The sequence below is a fragment of the Penicillium hispanicum genome (assembly GCF_028827665.1).
Source record: "Penicillium hispanicum strain IBT 35686 chromosome Unknown utg000004l_segment0_segment0, whole genome shotgun sequence".
Taxonomy (NCBI): Eukaryota; Fungi; Ascomycota; class Eurotiomycetes; order Eurotiales; family Aspergillaceae; genus Penicillium; species Penicillium hispanicum.
Genome location: NW_026623196.1, coordinates 3,178,389 through 3,202,294, shown reverse-complemented (window position 1 = coordinate 3,202,294; position 23,906 = coordinate 3,178,389). Strand labels below are relative to the sequence as shown.

Below are 23,906 nucleotides of genomic sequence, written 5' to 3'. Positions count from 1 at the left end.
AGGTGTGCTCTCATTTCCAGTGCATAGATATTCCTATCCTCCAGTGATAAGCTTGGCTGTTGCAGGACATTCAACTATGCTGGACCCCCTCGGACCCCCTCCGGCATGGCTGCGGAGCTTCATCGAGCCTTATGCACTTCGCCTAAACAGCCCAACACTGTGTGAACACATTCATGAGGTTTTCCTCGCCTTTGCCTTCTACCAGTTCATTCACTCGTGTCTCTCGCCATGGCTCTCACCGGTCCTGTTCCCACAGTCGTATCCAAAGCTGAATGCCCGGACCAAATTGAACTGGGACATTCATGTTGTCTCACTCATCCAAAGCGTTCTAATCAACGTTGCTGCTCTGTGGATCATGTTCGTTGATAAGGAGCGCAGCTCGATGTCCACTGGCGAGCGTGTCTTCGGATACACTGGCGCGTGTGGCCTGATTCAAGCACTGGCCGTTGGATACTTCTTCTATGACTTGATTGTCAGCGTGGTACATGTGAACATGTTTGGCATTGGCCTGCTTTTCCATGCTGTCAGTGCTTTGTGGGTGTTCAGTCTCGGCTTCGTAAGTTGATATCCATATCCCCCCCCCCCCAAGACAACCTTTGAAGTATGGGCGGCTGATATTGACGCCCACACAGAGACCCTTTGTCAACTACTATGCACCGGTATTCATCCTCTACGAGCTCTCCAGCCCCTTCCTCAATATCCACTGGTTCCTGGACAAGGTCAACATGACTGGCAGCCGTGCCCAGTGGTATAACGGAATGCTTTTGCTTTCTGTCTTCTTCTGCTGTCGCCTTGTTTGGGGCACGTGGCAATCTGTCTTGGTTTACAAGGATATGTGGAACGCCCTCAAACAAACCTGGACTGCTTCGGCCGGCTCGTCGCCGCTGCAAGCCCCCGTCAGCGTTAATGCACATGTCTTCCACCCAACTCGCGATGGCAGCATGTGTATTGATGAATCTTGTGCCCGTGCGAACGCCGAGATCTCCCGCTTCAAGGACTACACGGCAGCCGGTGTGCCGACTTGGCTTGTCTTGACATATGTTGCGTCAAACCTGGTCCTGAACTTCCTGAACTACTTCTGGTTCGGAAAGATGGTTGAGACCGTTCTTAAACGTTTCCGTGGACCACCTGCTCAACCAGATGAGAAGAAGAAAGAAGGCGAGAAGGGCGTACGGCTGGAGAACCTGACACAGGATGTGGTTCTCGAGGCCGCCACCAAGTTGGAGCAGGAGCAGGCCGATCTCCTGACCGGTGATCTATCAGTTACGAAGGAGCAGATCTCCTCCGCGACTGATGCAGGAATGGGCGACGAGCTGCGGAGGCGCCGGCAAGAACTGGCTACGAAAGTGCCTTTGCCTGGAGCTTAGGTATCTTCCCTCCTTTGATAGGGGTTGAGTGGATAGCTGGAAGGTAGCCTATTGGCTGTGTTGTGTCTCATGAGGCTGCCGGTATGATATTCAATATACTTCCTCTGCGAGGACTTGATGCGTTTCTCTTTCTTTTGCTCATTGAAACAGCATAGCACAACGGGTTTTGTTGGTATCTTTACGTGTCTAGACTTCGTATCTATATCCTGCCCCTTTCTTTATATCTTGGGTCAATTAACGCTTGCAATATTGGAATAAATTGATAGAATGCCAAAAATGCGTGTCTTGTGCAGTGCGTGAATGGAATGGAAGAAAGCTCCCACGTGCATAAATGTATATCACCAGGGCCTAGAACTCGTATGAGGCTTCCACGACACTTTCAATCCATGTCAATAAGATTGATCATTCTGGCATCCAAGGACATCCTTTGTGCTATCAGGCACGCCTTAGCTACAAGGTTACCAAATGGACGTCTGACCGATTCTCGCGGCCGCCTTCTAATTTGGGATGAATGTGCTCTTCCAGATACTCAGCTGGTAAGGGTTCTATGAATTTAGACGAAGATTTGGTTTGTAGTATTACCTTTACCCCAGAATAACTTGCACTAATGGTTCATTTCCCAAGTCGGTCGGATATACTCAGGTCTTAACAACCTTGAAAAGAAATAAGCGTGAAGTGATACATTTTGAAATGAATTGCCTTGCCTGACATGCCCTAGCTACACCAGACCCAACACCGCATAAGCGCCCCTATCAATAATAATCCAAAAGTACAAAAAAGCTCGCGTATCTCCGATATCGCATTAACCGCAAGATGTGCTTTACCGAGCCGCCGTGGCCTCGGGCTTTGCTAGCAGGTACCGCACTGCCTCTTTCGCTATAGCACTGTCCCACACGCTGTCGGGGCCTCCACGGTGGAACTCAGGCCCATTGGGATCAGCTTGGGAAGCGGTAGTATCGCCCATGATGGTCTCGAGGTCGCGGCGTTGCGAGTTGACCCAGCGGCGCAAGAAGGTCGCAGGATCCTTGCTCAGCGCAGTGAAGAAAGAGTGGCGCGCGCGGGAGTGGGTCAATGCCTGAACGACGAGCGCCACCTGGTCATCCAGTGAGGCGATCTGCCGCATGCCGGCGGTGTACTGGGGGTTTTGGGTGAGAGACATCATCTTGGCGCGAAGGGGATCCTCAACGGCGACTTGAATGTCGTAGACGGTCGGGGTAGGGTCCTTGTGAAAGTCTTCGTCCACACGGATGGTGTAGGGAAGCTTGATCGGATCCATGGGACTGGTGTGATGCCCGATCATTTCTGGGATCTGGGGGAAGAACATTTGGTCTCGGCCAAAGATCTAAAGAAAAAAAAAAGTTAGTCTGGGGTTGAGGGGTAGATCATCGAAAAGGATGTAGATACGTACCGAACGGAGACGGTGATCGCAGCGTACTTGCCGCTTTTCTTCATCTTCTTGGAGCTCCATCGCACGAATGTAGTCCCAGATTCCAAGCACGATACCACTGCGAGTTTCTTCCTCAACGTCAAGTACTTCGGCGAGCTCCTTGCTCAGCTTGTACCGCTCGGGAGTCTCATCTCGAACCAAATTTATAGTGACGTTCAGATTTTCTTGGGAAGCCCGCGAGAACTGCAAGCTATCGAATTCGGCACTTGGGGGCACCGACGTCGTATTGGCCGGTACTTGCGGCTTGCTCCAGTTGACCGACTTGACTTCATCCGGGACCGCGTTGGCGGGCTTGTCGAAATCGATGGTGATGGTCTTGAAGAAATGCGAAAAGCGTTGGGACTGTTTCTTGGGCTCTGGCTTCTTGTTGTCTCCCTCCTCTTTGTCCTGGTCCATTGCATCACCAGAATCGTCCTGACCGCTCTCGTCATTATCTGGAACAGTAGGGTCATTTTTATCATCCAGGAGCCGTCCTTCGACGCGCACTTTATAACGGCCGGAGCCAGGGTTATTGCCGGCGCCCTGCCATGGCTGGTTCTCGACGGTGTTGGTGATCCAGATGCGCATGGTCCGATACTTCTTGACTGTCTTGCTGATCGAGTCCTGAATATCCAGCCTCTTCCGGACAATCGCAGCATCCAGTCGTTTCTCGAGGTCGCGAAGACTCTTGTACTGCTGGACGCCCTCGCCGATGACTGCTTCTTCGATGCCATCGGGAATGTTCTTGTCGGTTGGCTTGCGGCTGCGACGAAGTGCCGCATCATTAGAATGTGGAATACCGCGTTGCGCAGGTATATATTGCGCACTAACAGCGTGCTGGGGCATCGCGACGGGGATCGCGCCTGGAGTGCGGAGTTAGATGGGTGTGGACGGGGAGGGCGGAAAGGGGACAAACCTGGTCCTGGGGGCCGACGGGGCGTGGCGGGTGATCGTTGAGCGCCCGGCGGAAAACCCCGGGCGTAATTGGCCTGGATAGGAGCGTTCATTTCCGATCCAGAAAGGGGGGCTCTAGTCTGATGGGTAGGGCGTAGGATGAGGATGAAACGAGGGCGAGAGGTCGCGATTCTTTTGCCGCTACGCTTTACCCGATTCGGAATGCCGCGACCAACACTGTGAGCGCGATCACTTCTATAGCTTGAGGTTTACTTGGTAGTTTACCTGGTAGCGTCATACTCTCTAATTATACAGGATATTTGAGAATAAGTGCTTACGGGGCTGAAAATTGTAAGTGCGCCGGGCTGTAAAAGAATCATCGTGATGCAGTGGTCGTGCATAGCTTCGATTATTCCTTATGGATCAACGTAAATCGCATTGCCATGAACCCATTCCTCTACTCCAGAAGCGATGCCTGGTTAGTGTACAGTCCTTCCACCACGTTGCTCAGTTTCTCGATCGTGTCCAGCGCGGCATCGTAGGCCTGGTCGCGCTGGGTTTCGTCGTACACGATCAGACACCCGGAGCCCTGGTCCAACACACCAATGATCACCTTGTCCAAGATCATCTGCGACAGTTTCCGCTCCACCTGCTGAGTATCCAGCCCGACCATCTTCGCGATATGGTCGAGCTCCACCCGGCTGAAGGGCTCAATGACCTTGATCAAGTTCTGTTCCAACATAGCGTCATACAGACGCCGGAGGTGATTCCGGATAAAAGCGTCGCTACCGAGCTCATACCGGTAGTCGGAAAGCGCTTTCTCATATTCTTCCAGAGAACGGTTGGCGTGAGCTCGTGCGACCGCTTTCATGGCCTCCAGGCGCGGACTGGCGTACTTCTGAGCCTGCTTCGATCCTAGCAGCTGGGTGACATCGTCCACCAGATTCAACATAATCTTACACAGCAGCATGTACTGCAGAGCGGCTGTGGCCAACTCGCCCTCGTCAAGCGAATTGTACCCCTCCAATGCTTCAATGAAGTACGAGAATGAGGTGTTGAAGTCCTTGTCTTCGGCGTGCAGCATACCACTCTGCATGTCGAGACCTGCCTGCAGATTAGGTGGTGTATAAACAGAAGCTGCTGATGTCCGTGCAGCTGTGAGGGCAGCGCGTGCCTTGGCCTGATTACCCAGGGCATGGTACACACGCGACTCGAGCAACTGGACCTCCACCAGCATGAGCTTGTCATCCAGACGCTTCAGCTCGCGTAGAAGTGAGTTGATGAGTGTGAGAGCATCGTGGTAGGTTTGCTTTTGCATATAGATGGCGACAAGCCGTGCTTGAAGGTTCTGTCGAAGGAAAGACCGCCGCTCGGCGATAGCCCACTCTATGCATGATTGGATCACGGCGATTTGGAGATCGAGGGTATTGGGAATTTCGCTGATAAGGTCCAGGAGTTGACGAACTATGAAGGATATGTCAATAATGCATTTGAAATTGCCGAAGGGCTCTGCTTACCCAGCTTGGCTGTCTTTGCTTTGGCAAATGACGAAAAGGTGTCTCGGCTGGTCTTGATGAGGTCCGCAATCTCCTGCGGCTTTTTGGCATCCCGATACAGCTGGCCCAACCCAATCAAAGCATGCTCATAATCCCGCGATGAGGTCTCGGTAGATCCTGGGCCCTCAGAGAGGATCTTCTGATAACTGCTGGCTGCTTTAGAAGGGTCCTGCTTCGCCAAGTCCCGGACTTCCTGTATCCGCGGCGAGACCTGGGAGGAGGGGGCCATGGTAAATAGCGGGAATAAACAGGTTATCGAAGAAAAAGGGAATTCGGACTGTAGGAGAAACGCAGGGAGTGACGGATGGAAGGAGGGTTGATAGGCAGGCCGAGCGTGAGTCGGGGAGCTTGAAGCTGGCAGCTGCCGCTCTCACCGCCCGCTTAGCAAATCATCCCGTCAACAGAAAAAAAGTTCTCTCCGCTTTCTATTTTTCTTTGCATTTGTTGGACTACGACATTATGGTAAGTTTTGGTCGAAGGCTTACAATTCAGAATACAATGCTAACAAATAACAGAAAATCAAAGCTTTGTCCCGCTCCACGGCGTCACAGCAGGCCCCCGGGTCCTCTGTCGTCCGCCAGTCGCGGAATCTCGACCCGGCCCAGCATCCTTTTGAGCGGGCCCGGGAATATACTCGCGCTTTGAATGCCGTCAAGATGGAGCGTATGTTTGCTGCGCCATTTCTGGGCCAAATGGGAGACGGCCATGTGGACGGAGTGTACACCATGGCGAAAGACCCTGGCTCGCTTGAACGGTTTGCAAGTGGTAGCGGTGATGGCGTTGTGAAGGTGTGGGATTTGACAACTCGAGAGGAGATTTGGAACACCCAGGGACATGAGAATATGGTCAAGGGTGTGTGCTGGACGCCGGATCGGAAGCTGTTGTCATGCGCAAGCGACAAGACGATCAAACTCTGGGATCCGTACAATTCGACGCCCGATGCACCTCCGATGACGAGCTACCTAGGATCAGGTGCCTTTACCGGTGTTTCCCACCATCGCAGCCAACCTGCTTTTGCTGCATCATCATCGATGATTTCTATCTATGACCTCTCGCGACCCTCGTCTTCGCCCTCGCAAACTTTGCACTGGCCAACTAGCGTCGATACCATCACGTCGATTGCGTTCAACCAGACTGAGACCTCGATTCTTGGCTCGACTGCCATTGATCGCTCTGTGATCATGTATGACTTGCGAACTTCGTCTCCGGTGCACAAGCTAGTCTTGAAATTTGCTTCTAACGCCATCGCTTGGAATCCAATGGAAGCCTTCAACTTTGCCGTGGCTAACGAGGACCATAACGTTTATGTTTTCGACATGAGAAAGATGGACCGCGCTCTGAATGTGCTCAAGGATCATGTCGCTGCCGTCATGGATGTGGAATTCAGTCCCACCGGTGAAGAATTGGTCACCGCATCGTACGACCGGACTGTTCGACTCTGGAACAGAGCTCGTGGCCATTCCCGCGACATCTATCACACAAAGCGGATGCAGCGTGTTTTCTCTGCCAAGTTCACCCCCGATAACAAATACGTGCTATCCGGCTCGGATGATGGCAATGTCCGTCTATGGCGCGCCAATGCATCGGATCGCAGTGGAATCAAGAGTGCCCGCCAGCGCAGCAAGTTAGAGTACGATCAAGCCCTCATCAAGCGGTACCAGCACATGCCCGAAATTCGCCGCATCAAGCGCCAGCGTCACTTGCCGAAGCCGATCAAGAAGGCAGGAGAGATTAAGCATGAGGAGCTGTCTGCGATCAAGAGACGCGAGGAGAATGTGCGCAAGCACACCAGCAAGGCCAATCTTAAGCCGAGACAAAATGAACGTGAGAAAATGATCCTCACCCATGAGAAATAATCAGCAGCTCTGCGTTTCCGAACTCGTCGCGAATGAAACGCGTATGAACAACGACAGATCGATTGTTTATATACATCTGGGATGTCCAACCTTCATTTCTGTCAATCAGTCCGTTTCTTGGAGTTTCTCGTTACCCGCCTCCGATCAGTCGGGACAGCACGATTTGGGAGACTAGAAGAAACCGCGTCGTCGATCCCGCTCAGATACCGCGCCACAATCTGCACCGCTGCTGGAAACACCGCATACCAATTGACCAGTTTTCCGAAGAAAGGCAATCTCAAAACACCTCCCTGGCCACTGTCGATTGCAGCCACAATCTCGCGGGCCACTTCCACAGGCTCCAGAACAGGCGCAAAGAAATGGTTCGGCGTGCGGACCCAGTCAAACAGCGGTGTCGCCATTTGTCCTATTTCAACCAACAGCGTCTTGATCTGTTCATTGCCGCGGAGCTCAGCTTCTAGCGATCTATGTAACGCGCTGAGACCTGCTTTGCTTGCCGAATAGTCCGACAACCCGGCCGGAGATAACTGGCCCACCACGGAGCTGATAGTGACGAGTGTGCCTCCATTCTCCGCCTCACATAGCATACCGGGCAAGAACACCTGGTAGAGATGAAATGCAGCCAGCAGATTGGTGCGCATGGTCTTCTCGAAACAGTCTGCTGGTAACTCCAGAAGTCGATGGCCATTAATTCGCGCCGCCGCGCAATTGATGATGATGGTCGGGGTTCCGAGCTAGAAACAGCGCATACATCAGCGGAAATGAATGAGATCAAACTAGAATCAGTGACCCGTATCGTTCCATCCACATGCAATCCATAAATGCGGAAACCGTAAATATGTGTAAACGTACCTCATCCTGAATCCTCACTTGAGCATTTTCCAATGCCTGGCGATCTCCAACATCGCACTTCAAGTACAACACACCCTCTCCAAAGACTTCATCACACTCTCGGTCCCCAATATCTTTGATATCCAAAACCGCAACGCTAGCCCCTTTCATGCCGTAAATTTGCGCGATGAGCAGACCAAGCCCACTAGCGCCGCCCGTAACGAGAACAACCTCGCGCTCGGAATCGACAATGCGGGGGCTCCCATGCCCGACGCGGTGGTTGACGACCTGCGCGACAAAAAGAGCCGTCAAGACTGAAGCATATCCCACAGCTAGAATCCAGGCTACGTCTGTTGTTGGCGTTACATGGGCGCGGAGACAGAGGACCAGGACCCAGGCGAGGAACGGGTTTAGGAGGGTGCGTTGGAGCACTTTGTAGAAGGTGTCGATTGTGAGGTGATGAACCCAGGGTTTCGGCGGCGAGATTTGCGGTAGAGTGGTTGCAGAAGTTATTTTGCTTGCTGACGACATGTTGCTTTCTTTTCTCCAATCTTGGGGGTTCTGGTTGTGGCTTGTTTTTCGTGTCATCGATGAATTGTGAACGTCTTGCAAAAACCGCGATGCTGCTGCTGACTCGGCCACTTGATGCTCAGTCGTTGCTTGGGAGGCAGTTCAATATATTCATGATTGATACATGCCGGCGCAGTATGACCCTAGAGTTGGCTGAGCGCGAATGCGTGGCTGTGAGTTGGAGATGCTCGGGAGAACCAGGCGCGTCAGCGTGGGGCCGATAAGATACGAGGTGGATGTCTACGCCCAAGTAAACACTTCACTACATTAAGGCCTCCACGGCAAGAGAAAATTTAGCATTAATCAAATTCATTGCCTCGTAGATTCATATCTCGATTTTGAAAACCAGCCATCCCCACTTCAACTACCCCGTACACTGCAATTCCCCAGGCCGTACTAATTGTAGTGAGACCTGAGAGAGCACATCAAGACGTTTCAAGCAGGGAAATGGTCATGAACAAGCAAATTAAGTAACGGGTAAAACGATCCATCTCGGAGGCATGGAAAAGCCTAAGTATCCTTACCCATCCCCGTGTGTACACCGAACAAAAATAAGAAATAAAAACAAGAAAGTAATGGAAGATATCGCTTGAAGCAAAACGCCCATCCCGTCTCTTTTTGGCCTTTACTCCGAACATGAAACGCGATCAAGTCGGGCCGAATGAAAAACGTGATGATGACCTTCCTGAGGACATCGAGAAGAGATTGGAGTCTCGGTTGATGAGACTGAAGAAAATCATTTCCTCGCATGCGAGGAATGGGTGAAGATGAGATGAAAAGAGATTTTCTTGATGCATGGCAATGTTGAAGTCAGGTCATTCTGAGAGTGTCTATGCATGCTCATTTTCTCAAGCGCTGTGACCAGACCCGGGCTGGAGCCTGCATTGCCCGGGCCCTTTTAGCTGGGCCATGCAAGCCGTGGCTAAAGGTTTGGGAGCCCGAGTCCTCCTGAAGGATATTGAGGTCTGCGGGGTCGGATGAGGGTGAGAACCCGTTTCCAGCTCGCGGGTAGAGACGATGATCTTCAATTTCTTCCACGTCATCGTCTTCTGTTTCCGGCTCCGAGTCATCAGGCGAGGAGTCTCGGTAGGACTGGTACAGCTGCAGAGGCGGTCTTACCCGTGTCTGAGATGTAGTGGTAGAGGTTGTTTCAGCAGAGAGGGCTGGTGCATTCGAAGCGGACTCGTCGATTGATGCCTGGCGATGACTAGTTGCAGAGCTTGTGTGAGAAATAGTATATGATTTGCGTTTGGAGGAGGGCTGAGGAGCCGAGGGCTTGGTAGGTGCAGAGGTAGTCCGGATTCTCTGTTTGCGTTGATTGGTATTTTGTTTCTCGGGTTTTGTCGGTGCAGAAGTGGTCCGAGCCCTCTTGCTAGGCTTCGCGGAGTCATCAGCTCCAAAGGTTTCTTCAAGGAATGCAGGGGATTCTGCACGAGCTCTCTTTTTTGAGTTGGTGGAGATGGAGGGCGAAATGGGAACATTGGTGGTGGCGGAAGAATTGGTAAGGGTAGTAGGCAGCGCTGGGAATTCCGATGCTGGCAAGTCTCGCATATTGGCAGGGAACATAGGGACAGTCGGGTTTTGAGTGGAAACATTGACCAGGAGTTCAACTAGTGCGGCATGGGAGAGACACGAGAGGTACGCACGTCTCTCATCGGCCGTAAACTGATTACCACCGACGTCGAGCCGGGGGCCTTGCTGCAGTCGGGGGTGGATTTTTCGACTTGGCTTCTGAACCTTGGTTGACTTCTTCGTGCTATCAGAGCGTCGTGGCACGGGCTTGCATTTATGGCAGTGCCATTCTGCTTCCATGACTTTGACGACCTCGTCATCGATGGGCGGATCATGGCATTTCTGATGCCACGTTGCGTTGCATCCGTCGCAGAACACAATGACATTTGTGTTCGGGCTATTACCGCGCTGGCAGCGGACACAAACAATATTTGTGTCTTTCTTGCGAGTTGCAGGTTTGCGCTTCGCGGCTGCGGCTGTGGGAGCCGGGGTGTATGCAATTGGTGGCTTGATGACTCGTCCAGCTCTGCTAACTCGAGAATCGGCGGAGCGCACCTCCTGTGAAGTATTCTCACGCTTGAGGACGAGTTTGAGACGGCTGGTAGAAGAATCTTTGGGTGGCTCACCCGTTCCCAGACTGCCCTGCGAGAGCCCTGCGGGGACTTGATCCTGACGGACCTCACCCTCGCCGAGGTTGGCAGAGATGGCAGTGGTCGTGGGAAGAACGGGAGGGGCAGTTGGAACAGACATTGTGGAAAATGATGAAATCAAGAATTCAAATTAGAGACAAGTAAGACTGGAGAAGAAGGGAAAGAGGGAAGTGGGAAGAGAGAAGAGAAAGCGAGGTGGGAAGAAGGGTGTTAATATGTAAAGCAACGCGAAGCTCGTGTTGGGTGAATACGTGACGGCACGCCTCAGGCACCGGCCACCACGGGGCGAGTGAATCAGCCAGATGCCGTTCTGGGAAAGCGCGACGCTGCAAACTGCCCAGCTGTGAATTGTGAACGGCGAGAGGAAGCAGCGACCCACGGTCTGTATAGTGTCACGTGAGAGTACTCGCTGGATGCGCCAATGAGGTTGGTCATACCGATCTATAGGCAAGCCCTATCAATGTATGGTACTAGTATCATGATGAGAGAGAACATCTCAATTGATCCCTATTTACAGCGGTGCAGGAGGTTGTCATTATTTACATCATGACCTTCATAGTTAGTTACCCTAACCACCACACATCTATGAGATCACACCCTCGTCCTTGAGGCGAGCAATCTCGGAGTCGCCGTAGTCAAGAATCCGCCCTAAGATCTCATCGGTGTGCTGGCCGAGCGTGGGAGGAGGCGACCGCACACCAGGCATCGCTTCAGAGTACTTAATTGGCGTATTGACTAGTTTGATTGGTCCACAAGCTGGGTGTTGGACTTCGGTGACCATACCTCTCGCTTGAACTATTTCGAATATCAGCAGCAGCAGCAGGAAATGGACAACAAAGAAAAGCACAACACGTACCATGCTCATGATTCAAAGTCCCTTGGATGTCATTCACCGCGGCGTAAGGCATTCCGCTACCTTCGAAAATCTCTAGCCAGTCCTGTGTGGTCTTTTGCTTCGTAGTACCCTCAATCAGCCCGTCGATATCTGCCCGGTGCTTCACACGGTCACTGTTGGTGACAAAGCGAGTGTCGCTTTTCCACTCAGGAAATCCGAGTCGATCACAGAGAATGCCAAATAGCCTGTCGTTTCCACCTCCAAAAAGAATATCTCCATCAAGCGTCTGATAGCTTCGGTATGGTACAATAGATGCTGGGTAGGAGAAGTTAGTATTCAAATGAAGCCTTCAAAATCTTCCTCACTTACGGTGAGCCGTTCCCCAGCGTCCTGAATCTTTCTGGCCGCTGATGAGCGCTGAGCTGGCCAAGTTCGACAATGTGGCAACTTGGCAATCGCTCAGACAGGCGTCGATATATTGGCCCCTACCCGTCCGAACACGCGCTAGCAAAGCCGCCATGATAGCGTTGGATGTATAGAGCCCAGTGGTCAAGTCGGTAACTGCCACACCCACTTTCACTGGCGCGCCGTCGCGGGATCCAGTAATGTGCATCAATCCCATCTCCGCTTCTACCATGACGTCGTAACCGGCGCGGTTGCTGTACGGTCCCGTTTGGCCATAGCCCGTGATGCTGGCATAAATCAACTTGGGATTGATCTTTCGTAACGTCTCATAGTCCATCCCGTATTTCTTGAGGCCTCCAGGAAGATAGTTTTCAACCAGCACATCGCATTCCTTTGCGAGCTTGTGCAGGATCTCGACGCCTGATTTGTGTTGAAAGGACAGTCCAAGAGACTTCTTGTTCCGGTTTACCTTCATTTGCAGTTAGGATACTGGCACATTATTGTGAGTGTGGGGTATTCGTACAGCTAAGTAATAGGCACTTTCGCCGGGTCCTTTCTTTGACGCGTCTTCGTATTTCGCATATGGAGGGCCCCAGGCTCGAGTATCGTCGCCTCGTACAGGGTGTTCGACCTTGATGACATCCGCTCTGTGTTTCGCATGATCAGCTCTGGTATAGCCCTAATTTTTGACCTCGACCCATTCCAAGATGACCTCCAATTGATCCACATACCCCAGATCGCCCAGAATCTGGGTACAATATGGCTATCAGACGGTTCAGGTAAGTATAAACCCAAAGCACCAAGTATGTGAATGTGGACTTACCCCTGCTAGGACTCGTGTCATGTCGAGTACGCGAATACCAGTCAAGGGCAGGGTATCATTCAATGTCGAAGCTGTACTGGAATACCTCCGCCATAGCGGGATGCGCCGCAGGGCATTGCCTGACCAGCAGGGATATGAACGTCGGGCAATGGCGTGAAATCCAAGCCTGGCATCCATTTTGGATATGGAAAAGAATCCACACTATACAAGAAAAAGACAGCAACAAGACCCAAAAGCGAGACGATGGAAAGTTGAAGACCGCTGGGATAGCTCGAAACTCCGTCAAAACGCCGACACCGCTCGGAGCGGGCGCCGAAGCCGAGGTCGACCGACTCCCAAACTCATGACTTTCCCTGCAGATCAGCCACGCCTGCCACAATGTTCACCGGCCTTGTCGAGACGATTGGGAGTGAGTGCTCATCAAACCCGGACTGCGTTTCGTCGTGATTAACAATCTCTCTCCAGCCGTGACGGCCCTGGAACCCCTCGATACCTCATCGAGCGGGGGCGGGGGCACGTCGCTCACCATCTCCGACTGCGAGGAGATTCTTTCCGATGCGCATCTGGGCGACAGCATCAGTGTCAATGGTACATCTTCTCAAGAAGGCCTATATCTGTGGTAGACAGAGTGGTGTCTGATACTTTCAACAACAGGAACCTGCCTCACAGTCACTGCATTCGACAAAACTTGGTTCAAAGTCGGCGTCGCGCCGGAGACCCTGCGTCGCACCAACCTGGGCTCATTGCAGACGGGCTCGAATGTGAACCTCGAACGCGCAGTCTCGGCAGATACTCGAATGGGTGGACACTTTGTGCAGGGCCACGTCGATACCGTTGCGAATATTCTTTCGGTGACCCCGGACGGGAACGCTTTGGTGTTCCGGCTGCAGCCGCGTGAGAGGGATGTGCTGCGCTACATTGTTGAGAAGGGCTATGTGACCCTAGACGGCGCCAGTTTGACTGTCACCAAGGTTGTGGATGGGGAGGACGGTTACTGGGAGGTTATGCTCATTGCTTACACGCAAGAGAAAGTTGTTACGGCTGGTAAGAAGCCGGGGGACTATGTCAACGTCGAGATCGACATTGTCGGCAAGTACGTAGAGAAGAGCGTCCAAGGTTATTTTGCTGGGACTGCTGGAGGTGACTTCGCCGTTCTCGAGAAGATGGTTGCGCGCATTGTGGAGGAGAAGCTCCAGAAGTAAAATAAAAAGAAGATCCGATTTATGCCATTGACGAGGATTTGAAATAAAATTGAAAGCGCGATGCATATCTTCCCATTCTAAATACCTATTCGCATGCTCCTGTACATGTACAGATAAAACCACCATGAGACTCGTGGGTATATTTTTTGTTGTCGGCATCCTGATTCAAGTCGAGGGCCCCTTCTTGTAAAGGGCTGCAAAGCAGGACTTCGTCCTTCCCGCCAGAATAGCTTCGTTCAAAATGCACGCCCAAGTGAAGCGCAAGACCAGAAGCTTCACAGTTCGGTGGTGTAGACCGGCCACTTGTAACCAGTGATCACGGTTGTCAAGTTGCCAGGCTCAACCGAGTCAATAACATTTTCAGTGCAAAATTTCCTGGCATTTGGTAAAGAGTGGACCTAGACAGTCAATCACTCCTTCACTCCTCCATAGACTCATCCGAATCCTCTTCCTGCGCAGCACCTTCGGCCTCTTCATCGTCGAAGTCGTCGCTGAGCCAATCGTCATCGTCCATATCAACATCCTCGTCATCGTCATCGTCATCGACTTCTTCCCCATTGGCCTTGGCCTTAGCCTTGTCCTTCTTCTTTCGCTCGATGTTCTCCTTCTGCTGCTTCTTCCTCCGCTCCTTCTCCTTTCGACGAGTATCCCAACTCTTATCCAGGGATTTGACCTCTTCCTCCGTCTTGGTAATGAAGTCGTGCCACATGATCCTGCCCTCGCAGACACCTTCTTCGACCTTCATCAGTCGGAGCTTCAAGCGTGGGCCCAATTCGACCAGCCTGACGGCCCGCTTCTCGACCCCAGGGGTAGCGGCAGACTTATTCTCGCCCTTCTCCGCAGCCTTCTGGCGCTGTGCTTCGCGCTTGTTGAGGACCTTCCGAGTTGTGCTCTCGGTAATCTCCACTTCCGCGTCGGTGTCTAGCTCGGTCTCACTTGCGGATGTGTACCCAGCAGCAGAGGGGTCGAGTAAATACTCGGCAGCATCCTCGAGCTTTCCCAGGTTGGGCACAGCTGACTTCTTCCTATCCCGGCGCTGAACCTCCCGAGGATCCAAACGACGAATGCGTTTTGAGATGCCGGTCTTTTTTGTAGCAATAGCGTAGTGTCGTAGACTCAGGACATAGGAGCCATCTTCTTCGGATTCGGATGACTCTCGGTTAAGAAGCATGACGCGACGAATGGAGGATAGAGGTTGGGCTTGAGGATTGATGGGAGGAAAGAGGGATTGGAAGATGGTAGTGGTGAGCGTCTCGAGACGCTTCGGTACTTTGGAGTCCTCGGTCGCATCTGGGCTGTTGAAGTTGTTCATGACAAGCAGAGGCGGTGTCTTGTGGTCCTGACCACCGCTTCTTGGGCGCTTCTGTGCTCGCTCAACGTCCCTGCAGAGCGAATAATTCTCGACTTGGAAGTGAAGGGTCGGTCCTCGAGGCGTAACAGCGAGCCGCATGTTTGTATTGCCAGTCTTGGATTTGGAGAAGAGCATAAGGTGTGTGACACCGAGCGGGCCGGCCATCACGGTATAATCGCGGAGGCGGTTGGATTTGCGTTCCTTGAAATGTAGTCAGCGATTGTACAAGAAAAGAAGACCAGAAGTGCCATACCTTCAATCGCACAGCTGTGTCGGGCTCCATCATTTGACGAACGTCCTTGACCAGCTGGCTCACGCTGGTACCAACTTGGGAAGCGCCTACTCGAATGACCATAGACTTCGGAGGCCTGTTCATAGAAGCAGCGCCACCCTTCGCCGCAGCCGAAGCATTTTGCGGCTTCATGTGGGTGCGCTTCTTCACGCGCGCTTTGGCCATGGTGAGCTGTCAGATATAAAATCACCCCAAGAAGAAAATTGGAGGGAGATAATCAAGTTCAAAGCTGAAGGTCCGCCCGAAGTTTTTCGTCTCCAAAAAATCCAGGCGGAGCAGGCGGATCAATAATGTTGCGGACCCACATAAATTATTTCGAGATCTCGACCGCCCGCAACTTTTTTGCGATTATCACATACCATCGCAAAAATGCCGGCCATGAAGAAGCGCAAGGTTGCCCGTGAGGCACCTGCACGTGTTGTTGAAGATAGCGATGCCAGCTCCTCATCCTCTCAGGCCAACGATGAGCAACCCCAGGCTAACAGCGCCAACAGCGCCAACAGCACGAACAACACCAACCACACCAACGAAGAAAACACTGATGTCGCTCCTGAACCCTCTCGTCCGGCCTCCTTTGAAGAGTTAGGCGTTATAGAATCGCTCTGCGAGTCTTGCAATACACTCGGTTATCGTGCACCCACGCCCATACAAGCTGAAGCAATTCCATTGGCTTTGCAAGGTCGTGATATAATCGGTCTTGCAGAAACAGGAAGTGGAAAAACCGCAGCTTTTGCCATACCGATCTTGCAAGGTATGTAAAGAACATTGAAAGTTCCTTTTCTGACAACCAGGGCTAATGAGACTTTCAGCTCTGATGGATAAGCCGCAGCCGTTCTTCGGTCTCGTCCTAGCCCCAACGCGCGAATTGGCGTATCAAATTTCTCAATCCTTCGAAGCTCTTGGATCCACAATTGGCGTGCGAGTTTCAGTCATTGTGGGTGGAATGGATATGGTTCCGCAGTCGATCGCACTCGGAAAGAAGCCCCATATCATAGTAGCGACGCCGGGTCGATTACTTGACCATCTTGAAAACACACGAGGATTCACGCTGCGGTCATTGAAATATCTCGTTATGGATGAAGCAGATAGACTTCTCGATATGGACTTCGGGCCCCTGCTGGACAAGATTCTCAAGGTCCTGCCGAGGGAGCGCAATACTTTCCTTTTCTCCGCCACGTTGAGTTCCAAGGTTGAGTCGCTGCAACGTGCGTCGTTGTCCAACCCGCTGCGTGTTTCTATTTCCTCGAACAAGTACCAGACAGTCAAAACACTACAGCAATATTTCCTGCTCAGACCTCACAAACACAAGGATATCTACTTGGTATACCTTCTCAACGAGTTTGTTGGTCAATCGGTGATCATCTTCACACGAACGGTTCACGAGACCCAGCGTGTTGCTTTCCTGCTGCGCACTCTCGGATTCGGTGCTATTCCACTTCACGGACAGCTATCGCAATCCGCGCGTTTGGGAGCGCTTGGCAAATTCAGATCCCGCAGTCGGGATATCCTCGTCGCAACAGACGTTGCTGCTCGTGGTCTTGACATCCCATCAGTCGATGTAGTTATGAACTTCGACTTGCCAAGCGACAGCAAGACCTATATCCACCGGGTCGGCAGAACCGCTCGAGCAGGGAAAAGTGGCGTCTCCATCAGTTTCTGTTCTCAGTATGATTTCGAGATTTGGCAGAGGATCGAGGGCGCCATAGGATCACAACTTCCGGAATACGATGTTGCCAAGGACGAGGCTATGGTGCTCGCAGAGCGAGTTAGTGAAGCTCAGCGCCAGGCTATCATGGAAATGAAGGCCTATGACGAGAAGAAGCGGACTCGGGGCAACAAGTTCGGAAAGGGGAAGCGGACTCGGGATGCTATGGACCAGGAAGAAGGTTAAGATCTATGGCTGGTCCATTGGAGTTGGTGACGCTTCTGTTGCGTATGAACTAATGCCTACTTGATGGAGCGAAGAATAAAAAAGTGTTCTCAGAAGATATGCACCAATTAAAAAAGATTCAGATCTCGTGATGAGCATGCACGTGTCATTACTGCATAAAATATCAACTGTTTTGCTGGGCCGTAGCCCGCCGGTATCCAAGAGCTCAGACGTAGAAAGCCGCCATGACTTTCTGAGTGGAAGTCCCATGAAGTCAATACAGACTGCGCTCTAGAATACCAGGAGTCGTGAGAACATGTATTACAAGACCCAATTTGTTTTCATGAGTCTTGTACGTCTAGGCTGGTTCACTGCTGGCCATCGGCAGTGCCCGCCTCGCGGACGGCATTGGCAACGCGAGTAGCGAGATCATCCGCCTCCGATCTGCTGGCCGCCTCGGCATATACACGGACGGCATCCTCAGTACCACTAGCACGAGCGAAACTGCGGCCCTTGTTATACCGAGACTGCAGGGACTCGATCTGGGCCTGGAGACCAGCGGGAGACTCTAGCTTGCGCTCGGCATCATAGGCCTTGAAAATTGAGCGGTCGTTGACCTCGACTCGCACAAGACGGGAAGGCAGGTCGGTGTAGGTGCCCAGCCACTCCTTAGGAGTCCAGCCCTTGTGGGCAAGAATGGCCTCGACAAGCAGCATATCGGACAGAGCATCACCGACGGCCTGGTTGATCAGGTCAGTCAGGGCCTGGAGGGATTCGAGGGCATGCTGTTGAGCCGGAGATTGGGGCTCGGTGCCCTTGATGACCTTCATGGCATTTTCAGAGAAGGTCACAGTGCCGTGGCCGTTTGCCTCGAAATAGACACCAACATCGAATCGCAAAGCGGCATGGTGGAGGTGCTTCACACCAGTGTTGGTGCAGATGATGGGGAGTTTCAAGACCTTTTCGATGTAATCCGTGCTAGCACCGTTGGCATAAGCAGTTTGGACAACACCAATCTTCAGCTTCTGGGCAATGCCAGCGCTGCGGGCGAGGTCGCCGATGAAGGAGGCGGCGAGGGTGGCAATACGATCCCCGTCCAGAAGTCGGAATACATTACTGTCGTCAACGAAGTAGTAGACCAGACGGTCGGCATCGCCGTCCAATGAAGCGCACCTATCGAGAGCAACCGCCTTCGAAGAAGGAGGAGCACGCTGCTTGGTCTTGACGTAGTCGGCACCACACTGAAATATGAGTTAGGGAAGCCGAATACATTTTGGTATGCTGCCGACGCTTACCTCGAAGTTCAAGCTGTCAGGGTTGATCACATCGTCGTTGACAACCTTGATATCAATTGCAGAATCCAGGAACTTGATAAGCTCTCTCAACTTGGGACCTCCAACGCCATTGGCGCAGTCGACGGTCAGTGAGCCCTGGATCTTGACGCCTCGCATGACCTTTTTAAAAGACCCCGCAAGTTTCTCATAGTATCCCTGCTCAGTAGGTTCACCATATTCGTACTGTGTTCCAAGAGTGTTCTTGCAGCGCACGACATAGTGGAGTTGAGGGGTGGTCATGTACTTGAAGTCGATGAATTCAACTTCGGTTGCAGTGAGTGCGGCATTGAGAACGCCAACGAGACGGGAACCGGAAGCACGTGTATCGCGAGCAAAGACAACGCGGGCTGGATTGGTCATCTTGACATCGATTTCCTTCACAAGTTCGTCGTACACATCGGCGATTGTCTCCAGCGAGGCATTGGCCAGCCTGGTCGCATATGCCTCCCACTCGGCCTAGAAGAGTGAGCTTCCAACCCCTTTCCGCAATTTCTGCAGCCAAGGAATCAATCTTACTTCAAGCATCTCACCCTAGAATTTGAAATGGTTGTCAGACACCGCCGTCAAATTTGTTGTTTGCGGTGACTAATTGTTTACTCACCATCGGATCGATCAGCTTAACTCCATTGTCCTCCGCAGGGTTGTGACTCGCAGTCACCATCACACCAATCCATTGTCCGCTCAGCTTCTTCGATCGCAGACCAGCAAGCAGTCCAACGGCGAAAACGACGGTGTTCAGAAGGTCACTGTGGGCGCATGTTGGTCAGATGCAACGGGCGTCAACAATAGAACGATCGTGGGGTGTGGAGGCGGGGCTGATCGAAGTTCAGGCAAGACTCACGCTTTCATGCGAAACTGTAAGGTGCAGGAAGATTAGTTAGCCAAAGTGCTTGAAGAGAAGCTGCCGTTTCATTTATCAACGCGACCTACCCCTGCGGTACCATACTGGAAGACCTTCCCCTCAGGCTTGGTGTACTGCAGCGCCGCCTCTGAGATTGCTTTCCTGACAGCCGGAGAGGCCATTGTGGCGCGAAGGTGCTGCGATCAAAATGCGACGATATGATGGGGCAATGGACCTGGGGGAAATGAAATCGCTGAAGGATTTGGACGAAGATTGGGGTAAGAGGGAGAGGAAGTACTTTGAAAATGAAAACCGGAACGAGGGGCTCGGGTGAGAGAGGGCTTAATGCGACAGCCCCAGCGGTGAGCCAATGGCGGGGAACACCACTACCAGGCTACGGGATCAGGCCGTGGCAGTAGCGCTGGACCTGCAAGTGGGCCGTGGAAATCGTGGACACGCTACAATGAACCAGGTGGGGGGAGCAGATGGGATATTTTAGCTATTAATACTACCAACAGGTCACCGGGACCTGTTCTTTCGGCTGTTGTACAGAAGCCTGATCGCGTGAGATGCTCACAGCAGTCATGGATGGAGATGGAACATAGATGGCAGATGGCACCACATTTCACCCCGACTCTTACGCCTTGAGTCGGTGTCCGACGATATCGTCCTGCGTATCCTTGATGAGGAATCTATTGGTCACAAATTAGTCAGAGAAATATGCAAAGTTAGATGCAGGGATACGCACGAGTACCACCAGGCGGTGGGGACTACAGTGCCCAGATGCCATAGGCTGTGCGCGTCGATCAATCCATGCCACGGAGGGAAATCGAGCAGCTCCAGACTCATGGCCAGGATAATCCACGCAACAATCATACCAGGCCAGGCGGTCCATGACTGCAGATACTTCTGGTACCGGAAAATACTGAATCCCGTCCACAACAGATTCTGGATAATGCCAACAACCACATTTGCCGCCATGTTATATGTGTAATCCCACGACCAGAAGCTGAGATAGCAGACGTGCATGGTGTACAGCAAAAGACAGATCGCGGTCCACAGACGACGCAAGGTGGGACGATACTGCGGGTGTTCGAGATCCAGGCGCAGAATTCGAACCACCGCTAGATAGAGGCCGTATAGAACACTCGCGCCTGCTGCCCAGTAGTCCAGCTTCTCCGTAATGGGGAAGTCCCTTGTGTGGAAGATCATGCTGAACGTCCAGCTGGCCAATCCGATATACCCAAACATCAGGTAGTACTGCCGCAGGGAGTGCCAGGCGGGGATCGACTCCTGGACTCGAGACATGCCATTCCAGTGGGCAGCGAAATTCAAGAAGGAGAAGAGCACCGAAAAGGGCTCCTGCATCCCCATGAGTCGACGAAAAGGCCATTTGCCGTGGAATTGAACGACCGGGCTGAGCATCGGGGGATCACGCGAGACTCGACGGTCGGTAATGACATGTTGGCAGGTATAGTCGCATTCAGCCGGGCAGGTCCATAACAACAGGCGGTGATGTAGAGCTATGTAGGGTCAGAAGGGGGGGCAAGAAGCAACGATAGTGACGGGTCGACATACGTAGCACCGAATTGCCGTTCTGGCAGTTCTCAGCTTTGCAGACCTGGATTTGTTTAGCCGTGTTCCAGGGTCTCGCTTTCAGATGGACAAGGAGAAAGGTTACCTGGACACATTCTTTGAAATCGGGGAGGTGGTCTCCCAAGGACGCTGTGGACTGGCCAACAAACAGTCCCAAGAGAACAAGAGCGAATAGCGGGAAGAAATTCACTCTTGCGGCGCCCAAATACATCGTGTTCTGTCGTCCCAGGACATGAAACGCGTAAGCTGGGGGGGGGGGAAGAAAGGCAGCCGGCGGAGCTGGGGGCGGGCATCGTGAGGCCCTCGGGTCTTGGCAAGGGATTCTTGCTGACAACACATCTTAATATAAAGTCATCAGATCCCACGATGCTTCATCGCGAGATTTAAGTTGTCAATGCTGGGCTTTTTTTTTTTTTTTTTTTTTTTTTTTTCACGAATCTGGGTCTCCTACTTGTAATGATAGTTCTTATTGGAATCTTTTAGAGCAATGCTGGACAAAGTTAATGTTACTCGAGCAGATATATCTGGCCAATCAAAGCCTTGTTGAACTGCGACGATTACCGTGAGCCAATTGATCCCCCACGTTTTGCATGTATGCTTCTGTGATTGTATAAACATGGCTAACGGTGTTGTCTTATAGCCTTGTCGCCTGATAGCCTTGCCGCCTGATCAGACCACCCGAGCCCTATGTGAAGTAGGGTTGATATCACACGTGATCCTATGCGAATATGGTTAGCGCGGGCGGGGATTTGAGAGTTTAAGCTTGGCGCCCTTGAAAGACGCGAAAAAAAGTCAAGGTCCGACTTGCCTGATCTTTCATTCGGACCCCTTGCCTTCCAGTTGTATCCTCCGTTTATTCTTATCCTTCAATCCTCGCATTTCCTACATCTGCCACAATGGATGGTTCTGGGACCCCTCAGTCCGCTGGGGTTATCTCCAGCAGTGCTGATCGCATGGTCGGCATGGAGCACTCTGAGGTGCGCTACTTCACGAGGTAAGACATCAGAATGCCTCTATGGGCTGTATTTTGTATTGAAAGCACCCGTACTAATGTTCATCTAGCTACGACCACCACGGTAAATAACCATGTCTTGGTAGCTTAGCAAGTTTAGTGGGGGTTTCCTGGCTAACAACATACTCTTCCTTATGCAGGTATTCATGAGGAGATGCTGGTAGGCGCACCTTGATGAACACGAGTGCACCTCTCTCATGCTAACTTCTTTTTCTTATGTTCCTTATAGAAAGATGACGTTCGCACGCGATCATACCGTGATTCCATCTACCAAAATCGCCACATCTTTAAGGATAAGGTTGTTCTCGATGTCGGATGCGGCACTGGCATTCTCAGCATGTAAGTTGCTCTGGAATACATGATCCAGGAAATGTGAACCGCAGCTCATCTTTTCTCCAAGGTTCGCTGCTCGCGCCGGCGCCAAGCATGTGATTGGTGTGGACATGTCTTCCATCGTCGAGAAGGCGAAGGAGATCGTCGCTGCCAACGGTCTATCTGACAAGATCACCCTTCTCCAGGGCAAGATGGAGGAGGTCGTTCTTCCTTTTCCCAAGGTTGATATCATCATTTCCGAGTGGATGGGCTACTTCCTCCTTTACGAGAGCATGCTGGACACCGTCCTCTATGCCCGTGACACCTATCTCGCTCCCGAGGGCAGAATTTTCCCCGACAAGGCTACCATGTATGTGGCTGCCATTGAGGATGGCGAGTACAAGGATGACAAGATTGGATGTTAGAGACCCCTTAAACGTTCTTTGAAATTCCACGGTGCTAACAAACTATCTAGTCTGGGACAATGTGTACGGCTTTGACTACAGTCCGATGAAGGAGATCGCGCTCACGGAGCCTCTTGTTGATACCGTTGAGATGAAGGCTCTCGTCACTGATCCTTGCCCTATCATCACCTTTGACTTGAACACTGTTACTCCGGCCGATCTTGCTTTTAAGGTGCCTTACAACCTCACTGCCAAGCGCAGCGACTTCATCCATGCCTTGATTGCATGGTTCGACATTGAGTTCAGCGCTTGCCACAAGCCCATCCGCTTCTCCACCGGCCCTCATGCCAAGTACACCCACTGGAAGCAGACTGTCTTCTACCTGCGTGATGTCCTCACCATCGAGGAAGATGAGTCCGTCTCTGGGTACCTTGAGAATCGTCCCAATGACAAGAACAAGCGTGACCTGGACATCAATATCTCGTACAAGTTCGAAATCGCTGACCCGACCCGCTACGCTGAGGGCAGCTGCTTCTACCGGATGTAAGTATTCAAATTGGATGCTCCCCGTGCATGTGGGTGGCACACTAACATGCTTTTTCCCAGGTGCTGATCTCTTCGGCTCCCAATCTGTCTTGTCTGTTTATGATCATTCAACGCTTTTGCACCTTTTTTTTTCCGGGAAAGTGGTTCGTCACCAATGCAGCATAGCATGGACAAGTGAGGATTTGCACAGGGCGATTTGATATGGTTCCGATCTTGTTTCTTTTTCACTGGCGTTATTTATCTTGGGTGGCAGGTAAAAGGCATCACTACATGGCGTGATACGGAGAGATTATTATGAAGCTCCTCGAATTTCCAAGTAGATATACCCCGAGTCGATGCTTAGTCTAGCAACTCCGACACACTTTATGTCCACTGGGCTTGATTCCTGCTTCGCTTTTTTTTTTGGTACGCCATCATCAAA

At 51.9% G+C, this 23,906-nt stretch overlaps 13 protein-coding genes across 13 annotated transcripts; 5 read left to right on the top strand and 8 right to left on the bottom strand.

Annotated features, from left to right (window-relative positions):
- Positions 1–76: 76 nt before the first annotated feature.
- Positions 77–1,367, top strand: N7459_004982 (TLC domain-containing protein; the record flags this gene model as incomplete). Its single annotated transcript, XM_056944166.1, has 2 exons — positions 77–556; positions 633–1,367. The coding sequence occupies 2 exons, from the start codon at positions 77–79 to the stop codon at positions 1,365–1,367; spliced, it is 1,215 nt and encodes a 404-aa protein (XP_056801049.1).
- An 820-nt stretch (positions 1,368–2,187) lies between these two features.
- On the bottom strand, positions 2,188–3,800 carry N7459_004981 (SWIB/MDM2 domain-containing protein; the record flags this gene model as incomplete). The annotated part of the gene is made up of 3 exons (XM_056944165.1): positions 2,188–2,709; positions 2,776–3,656; positions 3,710–3,800. The coding sequence occupies 3 exons, from the start codon at positions 3,798–3,800 to the stop codon at positions 2,188–2,190; spliced, it is 1,494 nt and encodes a 497-aa protein (XP_056801048.1).
- Positions 3,801–4,144: 344 nt separating this feature from the next.
- On the bottom strand, positions 4,145–5,472 carry N7459_004980 (proteasome regulatory particle lid subunit RPN6; the record flags this gene model as incomplete). Its single annotated transcript, XM_056944164.1, has 2 exons — positions 4,145–5,151; positions 5,205–5,472. The coding sequence occupies 2 exons, from the start codon at positions 5,470–5,472 to the stop codon at positions 4,145–4,147; spliced, it is 1,275 nt and encodes a 424-aa protein (XP_056801047.1).
- Positions 5,473–5,702: 230 nt separating this feature from the next.
- N7459_004979 (rRNA-processing protein SOF1) lies at positions 5,703–7,099 on the top strand (the record flags this gene model as incomplete). Its single annotated transcript, XM_056944163.1, has 2 exons — positions 5,703–5,705; positions 5,759–7,099. The coding sequence occupies 2 exons, from the start codon at positions 5,703–5,705 to the stop codon at positions 7,097–7,099; spliced, it is 1,344 nt and encodes a 447-aa protein (XP_056801046.1).
- A 101-nt stretch (positions 7,100–7,200) lies between these two features.
- On the bottom strand, positions 7,201–8,461 carry N7459_004978 (SDR family oxidoreductase; the record flags this gene model as incomplete). Its single annotated transcript, XM_056944162.1, has 2 exons — positions 7,201–7,833; positions 7,952–8,461. The coding sequence occupies 2 exons, from the start codon at positions 8,459–8,461 to the stop codon at positions 7,201–7,203; spliced, it is 1,143 nt and encodes a 380-aa protein (XP_056801045.1).
- Positions 8,462–9,340: 879 nt separating this feature from the next.
- On the bottom strand, positions 9,341–10,762 carry N7459_004977 (uncharacterized protein; the record flags this gene model as incomplete). Its single annotated transcript, XM_056944161.1, has 1 exon — positions 9,341–10,762. The coding sequence occupies one exon, from the start codon at positions 10,760–10,762 to the stop codon at positions 9,341–9,343; it is 1,422 nt and encodes a 473-aa protein (XP_056801044.1).
- Positions 10,763–11,245: 483 nt separating this feature from the next.
- N7459_004976 (CaiB/BaiF CoA transferase family protein) lies at positions 11,246–12,902 on the bottom strand (the record flags this gene model as incomplete). Its single annotated transcript, XM_056944160.1, has 6 exons — positions 11,246–11,457; positions 11,519–11,812; positions 11,867–12,371; positions 12,426–12,549; positions 12,634–12,665; positions 12,726–12,902. 6 exons carry the CDS (start codon positions 12,900–12,902, stop codon positions 11,246–11,248), a joined length of 1,344 nt encoding a protein of 447 aa, XP_056801043.1.
- A 201-nt stretch (positions 12,903–13,103) lies between these two features.
- Positions 13,104–13,927, top strand: N7459_004975 (riboflavin synthase; the record flags this gene model as incomplete). Its single annotated transcript, XM_056944159.1, has 3 exons — positions 13,104–13,134; positions 13,191–13,313; positions 13,380–13,927. 3 exons carry the CDS (start codon positions 13,104–13,106, stop codon positions 13,925–13,927), a joined length of 702 nt encoding a protein of 233 aa, XP_056801042.1.
- A 418-nt stretch (positions 13,928–14,345) lies between these two features.
- N7459_004974 (Brix domain-containing protein) lies at positions 14,346–15,735 on the bottom strand (the record flags this gene model as incomplete). The annotated part of the gene is made up of 2 exons (XM_056944158.1): positions 14,346–15,479; positions 15,532–15,735. The coding sequence occupies 2 exons, from the start codon at positions 15,733–15,735 to the stop codon at positions 14,346–14,348; spliced, it is 1,338 nt and encodes a 445-aa protein (XP_056801041.1).
- A 204-nt stretch (positions 15,736–15,939) lies between these two features.
- On the top strand, positions 15,940–17,461 carry rrp3 (RNA-dependent ATPase RRP3; the record flags this gene model as incomplete). Its single annotated transcript, XM_056944157.1, has 2 exons — positions 15,940–16,321; positions 16,380–17,461. The coding sequence occupies 2 exons, from the start codon at positions 15,940–15,942 to the stop codon at positions 17,459–17,461; spliced, it is 1,464 nt and encodes a 487-aa protein (XP_056801040.1).
- A 347-nt stretch (positions 17,462–17,808) lies between these two features.
- agm1 (phosphoacetylglucosamine mutase PCM1) lies at positions 17,809–19,797 on the bottom strand (the record flags this gene model as incomplete). The annotated part of the gene is made up of 6 exons (XM_056944156.1): positions 17,809–18,681; positions 18,736–19,230; positions 19,291–19,305; positions 19,376–19,520; positions 19,616–19,629; positions 19,705–19,797. 6 exons carry the CDS (start codon positions 19,795–19,797, stop codon positions 17,809–17,811), a joined length of 1,635 nt encoding a protein of 544 aa, XP_056801039.1.
- A 455-nt stretch (positions 19,798–20,252) lies between these two features.
- On the bottom strand, positions 20,253–21,422 carry N7459_004971 (PGAP3/PER1 family protein; the record flags this gene model as incomplete). The annotated part of the gene is made up of 4 exons (XM_056944155.1): positions 20,253–20,307; positions 20,364–21,138; positions 21,194–21,236; positions 21,297–21,422. The coding sequence occupies 4 exons, from the start codon at positions 21,420–21,422 to the stop codon at positions 20,253–20,255; spliced, it is 999 nt and encodes a 332-aa protein (XP_056801038.1).
- A 685-nt stretch (positions 21,423–22,107) lies between these two features.
- rmtA (protein-arginine omega-N methyltransferase HMT1) lies at positions 22,108–23,486 on the top strand (the record flags this gene model as incomplete). Its single annotated transcript, XM_056944154.1, has 6 exons — positions 22,108–22,205; positions 22,274–22,287; positions 22,364–22,383; positions 22,453–22,562; positions 22,624–22,955; positions 23,011–23,486. 6 exons carry the CDS (start codon positions 22,108–22,110, stop codon positions 23,484–23,486), a joined length of 1,050 nt encoding a protein of 349 aa, XP_056801037.1.
- Between the last annotated feature and the right edge of the window lie 420 nt (positions 23,487–23,906).